Consider the following 15203-nt stretch of genomic DNA (forward strand, 5'->3'; position numbering starts at 1 on the left):
GTAGAAACACAAGACCTAATTTTGAAATGAATGTCCTAGAAATGTGGGAACATAGGGCCTAATTTTAAGAAAAATCTTAGAAATGTGGGAACATAGGGCGGTGGGAACATAGGGCCTAATTTTCAGTGGAAAAATAATTCTTAGAAATGTGGGAACATAAGGCTTACCCCATAATGCCAATCTGTCGGCCGGCCACTTTGGTCCAGGTTTAAATGTCAAACATGTCCTCCCATACAACCACATTGGTTGTTTGTTGCTACCCTTTAATAAAACCACAGTTAGCATTTCCTTAGTCTATATCCACAACGTTCACTTCCAGGATTGCTCCAGTGCCGCCTGAAATTCCAGTGGATGTCCCTCACCTTCCTCTTTCTCTGTGTTGGCATTCTAACCTCCGGTGGATTTGTGAGGACTATGGTTAACTGCTCCTCAGATCTCTGCAGGGTAAATCCAGACAGCTAGCTAGATTATCTGTCCAATCTGAGTTTTCTGTTCCACAACTAAAACTACTTTTGAATGTACACGTTCCACCAAAACAAGTTCCTTCCTGAGACTATTTAGCAGAGGCACCGTGGCTCCGTCCGGAGCTTAGCTTCGCCCAAGACGATTGTGATTGGTTTAAAGAAATGCCAATAAACCAGAGCACGTTTTTCTCCTATCCCAGAATGCTGTGTGGACTAGTCAGACTCTACTCTGCAGCGCTGTGGAAGAAGGTCTGGCAAAGCGAGACTAGCGTTTCCTAAATAAGCACCCCAACCAGTAGCAAGAGATCAACACATCCTCATACATAAAATGTAATGGTCACAGTTTTAAACATTGTGAAACTGTCGCAGTTTGGTAAGGCATGGACACAAAAACTACTTGGTTAGGTTTAGAAAAAGATGGTGGTTTGGTTAATATCTGACGTTACCTAACTTCCTGAAGGTTACACACGTGACGCTCAACTGTTGGTTAAGTTAAAAAATAGCTCGCTGTAACTTTTAGTTTCAATTGCAACTCGAACCCCGGCCTCCTGGGTGAAAAGTCCTGTTAAGAAAACGTGTTTTTTATACTTGTTCTCTTAACCCTTACTTGGAAAATTCAACCAACCTGCCTCCTTTCGTGGAAGTTTGCTCAATTCATGATTGAGCAAACTACTGTTTGTGTTTTGGAACTGTTGTCTCACAGCCAGTAGGCACTGCAGAATTTGATTCCCGGTCTGGGCGGCATGTGTGGAGCTTGCATGTTTCCACCATAAAGACATGCATGCTAGGTGACTCCTGCTATTACCCTCAGGTACTGGCATTACAACTGGTGTTTCTGGACGTCGGACTACAGTATGGCTGCCCACTGCACTTATACCCCGTTTACACGTACATGGTTATTTAGAAAAACAGAGAATTTGCCTCTGAAAGCGATTCTTTCTAAAAACTCCGGCCAAAATGGAGATTTTGAAAAACTTTGTTTGCATGTAAACTGGGACAAACGGAGGTTTAGGCAGCCGAGGAAGCGAGGAAGAGAAATTATTTTCGGGATTCTGATTGGCTAACGTGGGCTTGAGCTTCTCGTTACACTGCCACCTACAGGTTTGGCACGCTCTTGACAGCATTGACGGAATATATACACGGGTACGTGTAAACAAACACTTTAACTTGTGTGTTTGTGTGAGGTTTTAGTATAGTATGTGAGAGTATACTTTTCAACAGTGTCTATGAAAGCATTTCAGTAGAGTGTGTGAGAGCATTTCACTTGTATGTGTGTGAGCTAATTGTGAATAATGTCCCAGATGGCCCCTCATAATCTACAGTACGATAACATTAAAACAGTAAGATACTGTGAGGTTTTGGCTGTAAATTTACATCAAAGGTATACAGTGTATCTTTCTAAATAAAGTAATTTTTTTTAAAGGAGCAATATGTTGACATGGACATTCATCCCAGGGTTCGGCCTTGGATTTTTTAAGCGGGTCTCAGACTGAGAAAAGAATAACACTGTGAATACTTCTTATCCGGAACTGACATTTGTTGTACGCAGCTAAATTTAAGTCTGTCAGGTCTGAGTGAGCGTGTTCCTTCCCGCATCTGAAGAAAAGAATGAGCTGATTGTTAACCAACACACAAATCACCGCCTTTCAACACACTTACGTTTCATTTGATTAAAGGCCACGATAAAGAAAAAATGAGTTAGTTTATAAGTTTATGTTTCATCTTTAGAAGTGATAATAAAAACTGTTGCAGCAGTACAGTTTGACTTATAATATTTGTAGTGCAGCGGTGGAAGAATGTATTCAGATGCCACACTAATACCACACTGCAAAAATATTCTGTTACAAGTAAATGCTCTGCATTAAAAATGTTACTTCAGTAAAAGTCTGTAAGTATCGTCAGGAAAATGTAGTTAAAAGTATTAAAAGTAAAGAATAATCCTCCCATTGTAGAAAGAGTAAAGGATCCAACCAATTGTGTGTTTAATAGTCTAATCATTTCGGCTGGATTTGTAGCCGTTATATTGTTGGCTAGTTTCATTTATAATAAAACATCAGATATATATATAAACTACATGTGTTTTGTGTGCAGGAATCTTAATGTGTAAAGTAACTAGTAACTAAAGCTGTAACAGATGAATGTAGTGGAGTAACTAAAGTAACTAGTAACTAAAGCTGTAAAAGATGAATGTAGTGGAGTAACTAAAGTAACTAGTAACTAAAGCTGTAACAGATGAATGTAGTGGAGTAACTAAAGTAACTAGTAACTAAAGCTGTAACAGATGAATGTAGTGGAGTAACTAAAGTAACTAGTAACTAAAGCTGTAACAGATGAATGTAGCGGAGTAACTAAAGTAACTAGTAACTAAAGCTGTAACAGATGAATGTAGTGGAGTAACTAAAGTAACTAGTAACTAAAGCTGTAACAGATGAATGTAGTGGAGTAACTAAAGTAACTAGTAACTAAAGCTGTAACAGATGAATGTAGTGGAGTAAAAAGTCCAATATTTCTCTATGAAATGTAGTGAAGTAGAAGTAGAAAGTGGCATGAAAAGAAAAGACATTTGTACTCAAGTACAGTACATTGAGTAAATGTACTTAGTTACCATTCCACCACTGATTTATTCTGTGTTAATGAGAGAAAAAAAAGGGGGCTCGGCATCTGCTGCCGGACACGTTTCCTCCTGGACATTTGCAAAAATAATTTTCCAAATTCAACTTGTTTTCCTGATGACAAATTAGCTTCTCTGGGATTCAAACACAGACTGAACAGTGCTGATATTCCCAAGCTCCTGTCATTAAAGTCTGTCTTAATACATCTATCCAGACGGTTAACTAACTAACTATTTCCTCAAAGGGTCTGCAGTTTGTAATGTTTAATCTAAGATTCCTGGTTTTGGAGCTATAGCAGCTGAATTCTGTAAAGTTGTTTGAGTTCCAGTCCTGCTCAGCCTCTCTTCTCCTTCGCCTTGTCAGTTCAGGTTTTGAGAGAGAAGGGGGGTGATACCACTGGCATGCCTCAGCTTTGATTAAAGGAAATGCTTGCATCACTCCGTCTCCAAGAGAAACAAGCCATTGGCTCGGCGCAGATGGCTCCATCCAACGGTTGAGGAGTTTTGCGAGGGGCAGGCGGACAGGTGCGCTCGCTGCTGACTGTATCAAACACAGACAAAGAAATGTTGCTGCTTTTCTTGTATGTTACATAGCAACAATGACGCTGTAGTTTTCTATAGAGATTTACAGATTATCAGGTTGTATTGTAAGGATTTTGAATATTATCCATAATGTCTAAAACATCCAAGGTAGACTGACCATTAGGGTTGGGTATCATTTTCAATCCACCCATCGTAGTCCGCTTATCCGGGGCCGGGTCACTGGGGCAGCAGCTCCAGCAGGGGACCCAAAACTTCCCTTTCCCGTGCCACATTAACCAGCTCTGACTGGGGGATCCCGATGCGTTCCCAGGCCAGGGTAGAGATATAATCCCTCCACTCCGTACACCTGCGTATCACGTAGACTACACCACTGGTCGTCCCCGAGGCCTCCACCCAGCTGGACGTCCCTCCATCTTGTCCTGGGTCTTCCCCGAGGCCTCCTCCCAGCTGGATGTGCCTGGAACACCTCCCTAGGGAGGCACCCAGGGGGCATCCTTACCAGATGCCCAAACCACTTCAACTGGCTCCTTTTGACAAAGGAGCAGCAGCTCTACTCTAATTTCCTCACGGATGACTGAGCTTCTCACCCTATCTCTAAGGGAGACGCCAGCCACCCTCCTGAGGAAACCCATTTCGGACTCTTGTACCCTGGATCTCGTCCTCTCGATCATGACCCAGCCTTCATGACCATAGGTGCGGGTAGGAACGAAAACTGACAGGTAGATCGAGAGCTTTGCCTTCTGGCTGAGCTCTCTTTTCGTCACAACAGTGCGATAAAGTGAGTGTAATACCGCCCCCGCTGCGCCAATTCTCTGGCCAATTTCCCGCTCCATCGTCCCCTCACTTTCGAACAAGACCCAGAGGTACTTGAACTCCTTCACTTGGGGTAAGGACTCATTCCCTACCTGGAGTAGGCACTCCATCGGTTTCCTGCTAAGAACCATGGCCCCCAGATTTAGAGGTGCGGCTCCTCATCCCAGCCAGGGTATCATTTTGATTTTAACAATTCAGATTCTTCTTTTCAATTCCGTTTCATATTGATTCTCGAGTTCGGTTCTTTGAGGTGTGGAGTTGAAATGGGCAACATGCTTATTTCACAGATAAGAGGTCAATTTCATTTATATTCAATGGTGGTTTCCAGTCTTAACGGGCTTTTCCAACGTAAAATAAAGCCACACTTTAGAGCGCCGCTTACTGTGCTCCGCGGCTGTGCCTGGAAGTACGGCTGCCCTTACAGAAACTAAAACTTGGCACATGATAAATTCGGAACAAATAACTGAATATCCTCTCATCTCTCTCATCTCCATTTGCCAGAAGTGTATATTTATGTACTTTGGGTTAGAGTTCTGCCCCTTTAAAAGAAGTAAACGTGTTGTTTTTAAGGGAATGACGCATGTTACGTTCTTCCCAGTTCAACTTACCCGTGTAGTAAATCGTGTTTATAACACTGTGCAGATTATTTTGGGATATTTTTCATTTTTGTTCCTTGTGTTGCAACACATTCTCACTCTCCCATCGCGTAAAAATACAGATGCTTGGTCAGGTGCCTTTGGCGTATGTTAGTCACGCTAAAAGTCTTCTTTAGCGTCGGGACTCTTGGTATCGTTTGGCATTTGTTATTCACGCGTAAAGTGCTTCCTTTGGCGTTTGTTATTCACGGTAAAAATCTCCTCGTCGGGACTCTTGATGACGTACTGACTGACATGCGCGCAAGGATGGGACAGTCAGGTTTAGGAAAAGATTCTGGGTGGGGTTATAAAATGTACATTTCTGTGACACGCGCTGCTGCTCTGCCCGGTTCTTTTTTTTTTTTTTACAGTATATTATGGACCAACAGATCCCGTTGCTCTGGACGGAGACCAGTGAAGGATATTAGAAGCACTTTTCCGGTGTGCGCTGAGCGTTACTGCACAGCCTCCAACTGAGAGAGACAACGTAGATGTGACGTGAGCAACCTGTCTGAAAGTGTGAAGTCTTCTGGTAGCTGTGCCGAGAGAAATCTCAATCATTCCCAATCTTACAGAGACGGAGAGCGTTAAAAGATGTATTCCGCGGCAGACACGCTTCGCAAACAGTCCGCATAGGTTACGCATTCAATGTAGCCAAAGCGTTACACATGCACTCTCACTTTTCCGATTCAAGTGGATTTTTATTTGAATTATCCAATATCAATAAACAAAATCCTGAATCGAGCTCCGTTTGTATGAAACTAGAAGACCTAAGGAATCCATAGGTATAAGGCTCCAAAGATAAATTTTTGTGAGTGATTTTTCTGGATTATATGGACAGCATTTTGGCAAACATTTTCATTAGCCATTATTACACAAATGTTTAATTTCTCTTTTCTACAAACATGAAATCCAAAGTTCCTGGATGCAATTAATTAACACAGTAATACTCATATTTGTTCTCATAAGTCTAACTTCTTCTAACTTTCAAGCAAACTTGCAGAAGTTGTTGAAGCGGACCACAACAACACTTTTAAACCCAACAGTTATTCTCGAGTTAAATTGTGTGTATGTGTGTGTGCGTGTGTGAGTGCATGCGTGCGTGCGTATTGGTGTGTGTCTGTCTGTGTGTGTGTGTGTGTGTGTGTGTGTGCATGTGCGTGTGCGTGTGTGTGCGTGCGTGCGTGTCTGTCTGGCTGTCTGTGTGTGTGTGTGTGTGTGTGCGTGTGTGTGTGTGTGTGAGTGCGTGCGTGTGTGCATGTTGGTGTGTGTGCCTTTTTTTTTTTTTTTTTTTTTTGTGTGTGTGTGTGTGTGTTGTTGTGTGTGTGTGTGTGTGTGTGTGTGTGTGTGTGTGTGTGTGTGTGTGTGTGTGTGTGTGTGTGTGTGTGCATTAATTAACACAGTAATACTCATACTTGTTCTTCTAACTTTCAACCAAACTTGCAGAAGTTGTTGCATTGGACCACATCAACACTTAAAACCCAACGGTTATTCTCGAGTTAAATTGTGATTTGGCATCTGAAAATCTTATGAATTCCTTCGATAGTTTAGTCTACAGAGTCTGTGGGGGGGCAGAGGTTCGGACAGATAGGAGTTTGGAGCTCAGTCAATTAGACATTTTTTTATTGAAGAGTAGTTTATGCAACTTTCCCACATTTGGAGCAGGTCAGATTCGCACTCCATCACTGGCCTGTATTTATACATAAGAAATTCTTTACATGCTTCATAAAAAGTCTTGGATAAGACACACAAATTACTCTTCATCGTACACGTGAACGGGGAAAAGGCACAATGGCAAATAAGTGCTGGAAAAAAGGGCATTTTCGAGTATAATTCATTAATGTTTCTGTTACACGCAAACTTTGTACACCAAATCAGAACATAGATACAAATCTGAAGAAAGAAAAGTGAACATCTTTTCTGTTTGAGTCGAATATGAGATCAGAACTTGAAAGGGTAACTTTGGTTACTTTTGGTCAACCTGGTTTTCCCATGTTTTTGCCTTTGGGTGAGTGATGAGGACAACAACGTAACGTTGACGGGCAATTGCGCACCTTCAACCCACAAAAGTGCTTGTTTTGCCGCTGACAGGCTCAGATTATTATTCTAAGTGTCTGACAACATTATGGAAAGGATCCCTACAGAGGTAGACCTTTTTGTTAAAGAGTAAGATCCTTTTTTTGACTGCGAAATTGCGATCGCTAAACCCACCAGACTCCATGTAAATAAAAAATCATTTTATCATCCTAAAACACACTTCATTCAAAGACAGAAACAAAATAAAACTAGCAAAAGCCGTCTTGGTTCGTCTTTCCACTGTTCCAACAATCACCACTCTGGTTTGGTTGAAATAAACCCTTAATTCACCCATTTACATGTGGAAATATGCTGGCTCTATACACGCTAAAAGTCCTGATTATTTACATGGAGTCTGGTGGAGATATGCTGGCTCTATACACGCTAAAAGTCCTGATTATTTACATGGAGTCTGGTGGAGATATGCTGGCTCTATACACGCTAAAAGTCCTGATTATTTACATGGAGTCTGGTGGAGATATGCTGGCTCTATACACGCTAAAAGTCCTGATTATTTACATGGAGTCTGGTGGGTTTGGTGATGGTGATTTCATGTTGAACTAAAAGGATCTTACTCTTTAACAAAAAGGTCTATCTCTGTAGGGATCCTTTCCATAATGTTGTCAGACACTTAGAATAATAATCTGAGTCTGTCAGCGGCAAAAAACAGAACTTTTAGTGGACGCTAACCGACGCTGGACATTTATCCTATAGGGTTACATTTCAGTATGGTCCACAGCTGCCGGTTACAGTGTTCTGGCTCAATACTGGACCAATTTCAAAGAGTTTGGTTCTCATCAGTCACTTACACACAAAAACATAGGAAATTAGGGTCCAGGTTGAAAGAAAAATGAAGTTACCCTTTATTCCAAAAGTGTCTTTGGTTGTTTTTGGCTTCTCTCAGATTAATCTTCGCTCATCGCAACCAACATCAACATTACTAACAAGTTTTTGTGAGTGGGCGGTAAAGAGCATCACCTCCGTGAGTTCATCTTTGTCTGTTTAGTCTTTAACAGTGTGTAACAGCCTTTGGTATGCAGTCTGATAGTCCACTTGAGCGTGAAGAGTAATGTCTGTTGCAAAGCAGGGAGTTCGGTCTCAGTCGGCTGAAAAAGGAACGCTTTGCTCAGTGTTGATCTTCCCATTTTAGGTTTGATCAACTATCTTCCCTCAATACTGAAGGGCAGAAACTGACTTTCTTTCTCCGTTTCTCGCTCTTTGTCCCACATTTCTTTGCTACCTGCCAGATATATATATATATATATATATATATATATATATATATATATTGATATATCTACGTAGATACCGCATTGGCCGCCATGTTGGGACCTACATGCTGCGCCTCGTAATGCATATACAGTATGTCTATCAAGGCAGAAGGTCTATGCACTTAAAATCATAATTTCTCGCTGAATTTCCAACCAGGTATGTATCTATGATACAAAATACTTTGTTAAATTAAAAATGTGGGTTTTCATACCAAAATACCTTATCTTGTGTAGATAATAACAGTACGCAGCTTTAAGCCATGACAATAAGGACAGTCACTTTAGTTTATGTAGGATACTACCCAAATTCACATGTTCGTAACTGTTAAATATTGTAAAACACCTTTTGTGAAATATTCTTCCATGTTACTTTAGTTTGGCGTTTCTTTTGCATGAGCATCCAAAAGCAGCACAAAAGTCTTTTATTTTCTATGAGTCTTTATGGTCAAGCGTGTCAGACATCCGTCCCGAAATGGCGGCGGCGGCACAGACGCATCTCACACAACCGAAGGCGGTATCTACGTATTTATATCTATGGCTACCTGCAACCGCACGACTCCACCACCATGTCCTCGTACTGCTTGTAGACGACGTTGTTGGCCGAGTCGATGTAGAGGATGCTGATCGGGCTGAGTCGCGTCGGGACGCAGCAGGTCGGCGGCGTCGATTCCGGGTCCATCGAGTTCATCAGGGTCTGTATGATGGCGTGGTTGGTCGGCTCCAGGTGCGAGCGGATGGGGAAGTCGCAGACGCCGTCGCAGTGAAACGCTTCGTACTCCAGCGGCGCGATGATCCAGTCGTCCCAGCCCATCTCCTTGAAGTTCACGTGGAGTCGTCTGCGGTGGCACCGCGGCCTCGTCTGCGTCTTCACCGCCTGATGTTGGGGCAGGGTGTGCAGCGGCGGCGGTGGCGGCTGCTGCGGCGGCTGCTGCAGTTTTTTAGCCCCCCTTGCAGGCGGAGCTCGGCGCATTCGCCGCTGGGTGAACAGGTATTCGTAGACGGTTTTGTTGTCATGGCCTGACCGCGCTTTGATCTCGTTGTAGAAAAGGTCGCGCTTCTTGCTTTTGCCAAATGCAAGGAAGAAGGCCTTTTCCTTGTTGGTCCTGCCGGGCCGGGCGAACCCCAGAGTGCGCAGGTCCATGGGGCGACCGCCCCTGTGGTCCAAGGCCTCCAGTTCGAAGCACAGCTGCTGGGAGTGCTGGTTCTGCTGGGTTTTAAAGCCCTTGAAGACTTTCCAGATGTCAAACACTTCCCATTTGTTGCCGAAACCGCCTCCGCCGAGCACATCCTCCATGGTCTTCGTCTGGAGCAGGACAGCCGGTTGTTTACCCGACGCGCAGGTGTACAGCTTCAGGGACGGGGATGACATTATTCCTCCCCCCGCTCCGTCAGCGGCTGTGGATCCCCCCATTGAGATCCTGCGGAGGTCAGATGGGCGCTTCCTCAGGATGCGCAGCTCGGCCCCCAGGAGCCCGTCTCGTTCCAGAGAACTGACATTGAAGTGATACCTCTGCCGTCTCAGCTGGGGCCCACGTTCATCTGTGAGGGATGACAGAGACACAAAGACACAGAAATATATAGTATACTGTATATCAGGGGTCTCCAACAAGTAGCTTGTGAGCTACCGGTAGCTCGCGAGCAGGTTTCCAGTAGCTCGCCAATAGGTTTACAAACTGAGACACAAAATTACCATTTTTATATTTATATTTTATTTTGCATATTTAAAGTGAGGTAGCTAACTTTGTGGGCCATAGATGTCTTAAGTGGTCATTTTTTCTTGGACCCTGATGGGAAATTTTTCAGTGATGTAGCTATAACTATGTGCGCTAAAAGAAGTGCAAACTAGTCATGAACATTGACGTGAAGTTAAGATTTTTCATAAACTTTGGGATTTGCAATTTCAGCAAACAGTAGCTTCATTCAGCTAATGTGTGTTATGTAAATAAATGTAAGTGATGTGATGCATGTAGCTCATGGCCACTTTCGTTCTTTAAAGTAGCTCCTAGATGAAGAAATGTTGGAGACGCCTGCTGTATATAGTTAAATAGTTATAGAGCTTAAATGGCAACAAGTTAAAAAAATGTATGAGTCACAGTCATATCCCTGATATGGATATGAAGTGGTGTATGTAGTATTGCAATTAGATTGGGATGCTGATTGCCTGTATGAGTGTCAAATGCTGCACAAGTGACACATTTGTCTATTGTTCCACCCCTGGGGGACACAGAATGGGAGGGGCGAAATGTATTTGGCCCGGTTGTGTTTCTTGTTTGAGATACTCTTGATGAAGGTCCGGAGAGACCGAATCGTTCGTTTTTTTGGTAAATAAACATTGATGCTAAAGCAAGAGCAGAGTGCGGGATTTGTTCCTTTGTTTTGCAAGAAAAGGCAGATATTAAAAGATCGATTTCGGGATTTTATCAATCGATATCACATCACTTCAAACTAAGATCGATTTTAATTGGAGAATCGATTATTTAAACCCAGCGTTAAATGCAACCAGAAACATCAGGAGGAAGGAACTGACTGTTGTACTGTTTTCTTTTGTTGTCAGTGAGGGAAACCGGTAAATTTCTCCATCTAAATGGGATCCAGCAATAAAATACACACACAACACACACACACACACACACACACACACACACACACACACACACACACACACACACACACACTTCTCACGTCATTCTGCCTCCTTCCTATCCAGGACTTGAGCATTGAAAAGTACATTAGAACCAGACTGGGAGACCACATCGGACTGTAAACAGGCCTGTTATTATGGACCTGCAGCTATTTAACTGCCGATAGACAGTTACCCAGCATCTGCTGCAGAGGAAACAAACACACACACACACACACATCCTGGCACTTCTCTGTGGAAGATCTGATTAAAGCTCAAACTGAGACGAATTGGATTCTACAAACTGTCACATACTTTTTAAACAGAAGGGATGAGGAGTGTTTGAAAGATGTAAGTTTAGATGAAGTCTCAGGTGTGGTCGTTATCACCTCAGGCTACGTTTTAAAATCAACCAGTAATTAATGAGTGCTCAGTAGGCAATGTGCACTCAGTTACTACTAGTTCATTATCTAATTCAACGGTCTTGCAATAAATCGTATCATCGTGATAAGTAATAATTTTTTGGTTCTGGAAATATTTGAAAGACAACAGACACACACACGCATGCACGCACAAGCATACACACACGAACACGCACACACAGAGTAACACACACACACACACACACACACTTACTCACACACACAGATACATTTACACACACACACACACACACACACTTACTCACACACACACAGATACATTTACACACACACACACACAGATACACACACAGCTTTATATACTTATGTCTTGGCCCGGACTCCCTAAAAGAGAGGCTGAATCTTAATGGAAATATTCCTTGTAAAATAAAGGTAAAACAAAAAAAATAAAAACACTAACATTAATTCATTTGGAAGATGCTTTTTGTCCAAAGCGGCGGTTTAATCCAACCCACAGTAGATCGAGAAGCTTTTAAGATTGAAATGCCTCAGCGCTCAGTTCATGTTCCACTCGACACGAGAGACACGAGGCTGCAGGTGCACGAAGGAACATAAAAATGATTTGTTTTTAGAAAGAGCTCGAGAAGGATCAAAAGAGAGTGTATCGGGTGAGTAAGTACTCTCGGAAGAGGTCTTAGATTTAGGGTCGGAGAGATTTCTGTAGACAGAAAGAGATTCTGCTGGCCGAATCCAGACCATCTACATTTAGAAGTTATACACGTGAACTATAACGTTCCATATCTATGGCTGTCCTCGACTAAAGGGCCGTCCACGCCAACAACGATAACCATACATATATAGTTTTAAAAATCGTTCTAACTCCAGTGGATGGCGGAGTCCGCACCACAAGGAATTAAATCCTTCTTCCAATACCACCATGGATATAGAGCCCCTCGGCCAGCCATGCCATGGTCTCGCTTTGCTAGACCCTCCTCCAAAGCGTGCTGAAGGAGGGTCTGGCTACTCCACATAGCATTCGGGGATGGGAGGAAAATGTGCTCTGGTTTAATGGCATTTCTTTATACCAATCAGAAGCGTCATGGGCGGTAACGGAAAATACATGCATCTGGCGGAATTCCCTGCCGCACTGGAAGTGGAACGCGGAGGATATAGACCAGCCATGCCATAACACTTATTTATGAACTTGAATATCCAACGGAAAATAATGAATGAAATAGCACAACGTGGTGTCAACATAAAACACAGTGCTTTCAAGCCGGAGAGCGGAGTTCACTTTGGGTCAAACAACAGGGGACTTTCACCCAGTAGACCGTGGGTTCATGTCCCACGTGTTACGCTTCCGAAACCCAACTGTCCCGTTCTTGTCCCATGTCTCACGTAAACATACCTTTTATAAGCCCACCCACCATCTTTTCCTAAACCTAACTGCGTCAAAAGTCCCGACCCAGCGCGTTCAGATAAAGCGCGTTTAGATCTGACGCTAATGGAGACTTCTGGCGCCAATAACAACGCCAAAGACACCTGACCAAGCGTCCGTATATTACGAGTTAGGAGTGAGAATGTGTTGATCTTGTGTACCGGATGTTATATCATACTGTCGATGACATGTCGGTGATGTGTCGGTGCAGCTGCAGACTTTTTGGTTTATAAAATGTACCCAGATCCACGAATGTGGGATATTACTATACTATATTACTATACAAACTGCACAACATTTACGGTTTTAAACACATGATTAAAGCTGGGAATGAAAAACATCATGGTTTGGGTTCAAATAAGTAAAAATCATCCAAAGAAACATGGCAAAATAGAGGAGCAGGAGACTGAAAGAAAGAAAAAAGAAAGAAGAAAGTTAGGAAAGAAAGAATGTTAGGAAAGAAAGAAAGTTAGGAAAGAAAGAAAGTTAGAAAAGAAAGAAAGAAAGAACGAACGTTAGGAAAGAAAGAAAGTTATAAAGGAAGAAAGAAAGTTATGAAGAAAGAAAGTTAGAAAGTTAGAAACAAAGGAAAGAAAGAACATTAGCAAAGAAAGAAAGTGATAAAGAGAGAAAGAAAGTAAGTTATAAAGGAAGAAAGAAAGAAAGTTAGGAAAGAAAGAACGTTAGGAAAGAAAGAAAGTTAAGAAAGAAAGAAAGAAAGAAAGAAAGTTACGAAAGAAAGAACGTTAGGAAAGAAAGAAAGAAAGTGATAAAGAGAGAAAGAAAGTTAGAAAGAAAGAAAGAAAGTTATCAAGAAAGAAAGTTATAAAGGAAGAAAGAAAGGAAAGAAAGAACGTTAGGAAAGAAAGAAAGAAAGTGATAAAGAGAGAAAGAAAGTAAGTTATAAAGGAAGAAAGAAAGAAAGTTATGAAGAAAGAAAGTTAGAAAGGAAGAAAGAAAGGAAAGAAAGAACGTTAGGAAAGAGAGTGATAAAGAGAGAAAGAAAGTAAGTTATAAAGGAAGAAAGAAAGAAAGTTAGGAAAGAAAGAAAGTTAGAAAGGAAGAAAGAAAGGAAAGAAAGAACGTTAGGAAAGAGAGTGATAAAGAGAGAAAGAAAGTAAGTTATAAAGGAAGAAAGAAAGAAAGTTAGGAAAGAAAGAAAGTTAGGAAAGAAAGAATGAAAGATACAAATAAAAAAGAAAGTTAGAAAGAAAGAAAGAAAGTTCCAGGGGAAGTGAGTTGATGTGAGGGAGCGCGGGGGGAGAGCTGTTCATCAGCTACCTGCTGGCTCAGCCTCTCGGCGGGCGGAGGAGGTCAGCGGCCATTCGCTGAGGACACGCTGAACAAATAAAGATCCAAATTAAAAGTACATTAAGCGCTTGAAATGTAAACCTTTAGCGGGGCTAGAAATATTAAACTCTGGTCCTTCAAACCTTGTTTTAAACAGTTTTACACCGTAAAGATAACATTACCCAGGGGGGGGCCGCCCTCCTTGTGGCTGCGAGGAGTGTTTATTTACCCTCCCGAGGCCGTACATCACTGAAAGGGACTGACCAGATGGCTGGAAACGCACAGAAACCAGAATACAACAGCACACCCACGCAAATGCATAAACATACGCCTGTACATGCATGTGCATGGGCCCCTGGAAACGTCCCAAATCCAAAATATAACAACATTAAACAATGTCAACATCTTGTGTCAAAGACTTTAAGCAAATCTTCCATCGTCGGTTTGGGAAAATACGCTGACGGATGCCGAAAGTTACGTGAGAACACTGATGCAGTCTCAAGTCTGCGCAGTCGCCAGCGCGCTTAGCTTAGCTTAGCATCACGACTGGAAACAGAGGGAGGCGTTGTTATGGAACCCACTCAACTTCTACCCCTTCAATAGCATTCACACACTACTATTGGACAGCAGTGTTGGGAGTAACGCGTTACAAAAGGAACGCAATTACAGTAATGTATTCCTTTTTGCTGTAACACAGTAATATAATGCATTACTAATTAAATGTCGGTAAAATTATACCCGCCACAATCTCAGTAACGCGAGTTACAATGCATTTTATAAATAAAAACATGTTGGGAATGTTTAGGCTGGCTACACGAAAATATCATTGCATTTTATCAGCGGTGGAAAGTAACTATGCTGTACTTCATTACAACTGTAAGGTACTTTTAATTTAGTATTTTCACTTTCTCCTACTTGCCTTTTGTACGTTTTACTTCTCTATTTGTATAGCTTTAGTTAGCTAAGTCAAACTTCTGCTGTCATTTTGGTGAAAGTAACTCAAAAGTAGTGTAAAGCAGTGGTTCCCAACCTGGGGTCCAGGCACCCCCAGGGTGGGCG

The 15203-nt window shown here is 42.2% G+C and overlaps 1 protein-coding gene across 1 annotated transcript in view; it reads right to left on the reverse strand.

Annotated features, from left to right (window-relative positions):
• Nucleotides 1–7781: 7781 nt before the first annotated feature.
• Nucleotides 7782–15203, reverse strand: part of gdf5 (growth differentiation factor 5) — a 13221-nt gene continuing 5799 nt past the window's right edge. The window contains exon 2 of the mRNA XM_039796633.1: nucleotides 7782–9952. Within this exon, the coding sequence (XP_039652567.1) occupies nucleotides 8952–9952 (1001 nt within the window). The 3' untranslated portion in view covers nucleotides 7782–8951. The remainder of the gene's footprint in view (nucleotides 9953–15203) is intronic.

This window comes from Perca fluviatilis, chromosome 4 (genome assembly GCF_010015445.1).
Source record: "Perca fluviatilis chromosome 4, GENO_Pfluv_1.0, whole genome shotgun sequence".
NCBI lineage: Eukaryota > Metazoa > Chordata > Actinopteri > Perciformes > Percidae > Perca > Perca fluviatilis.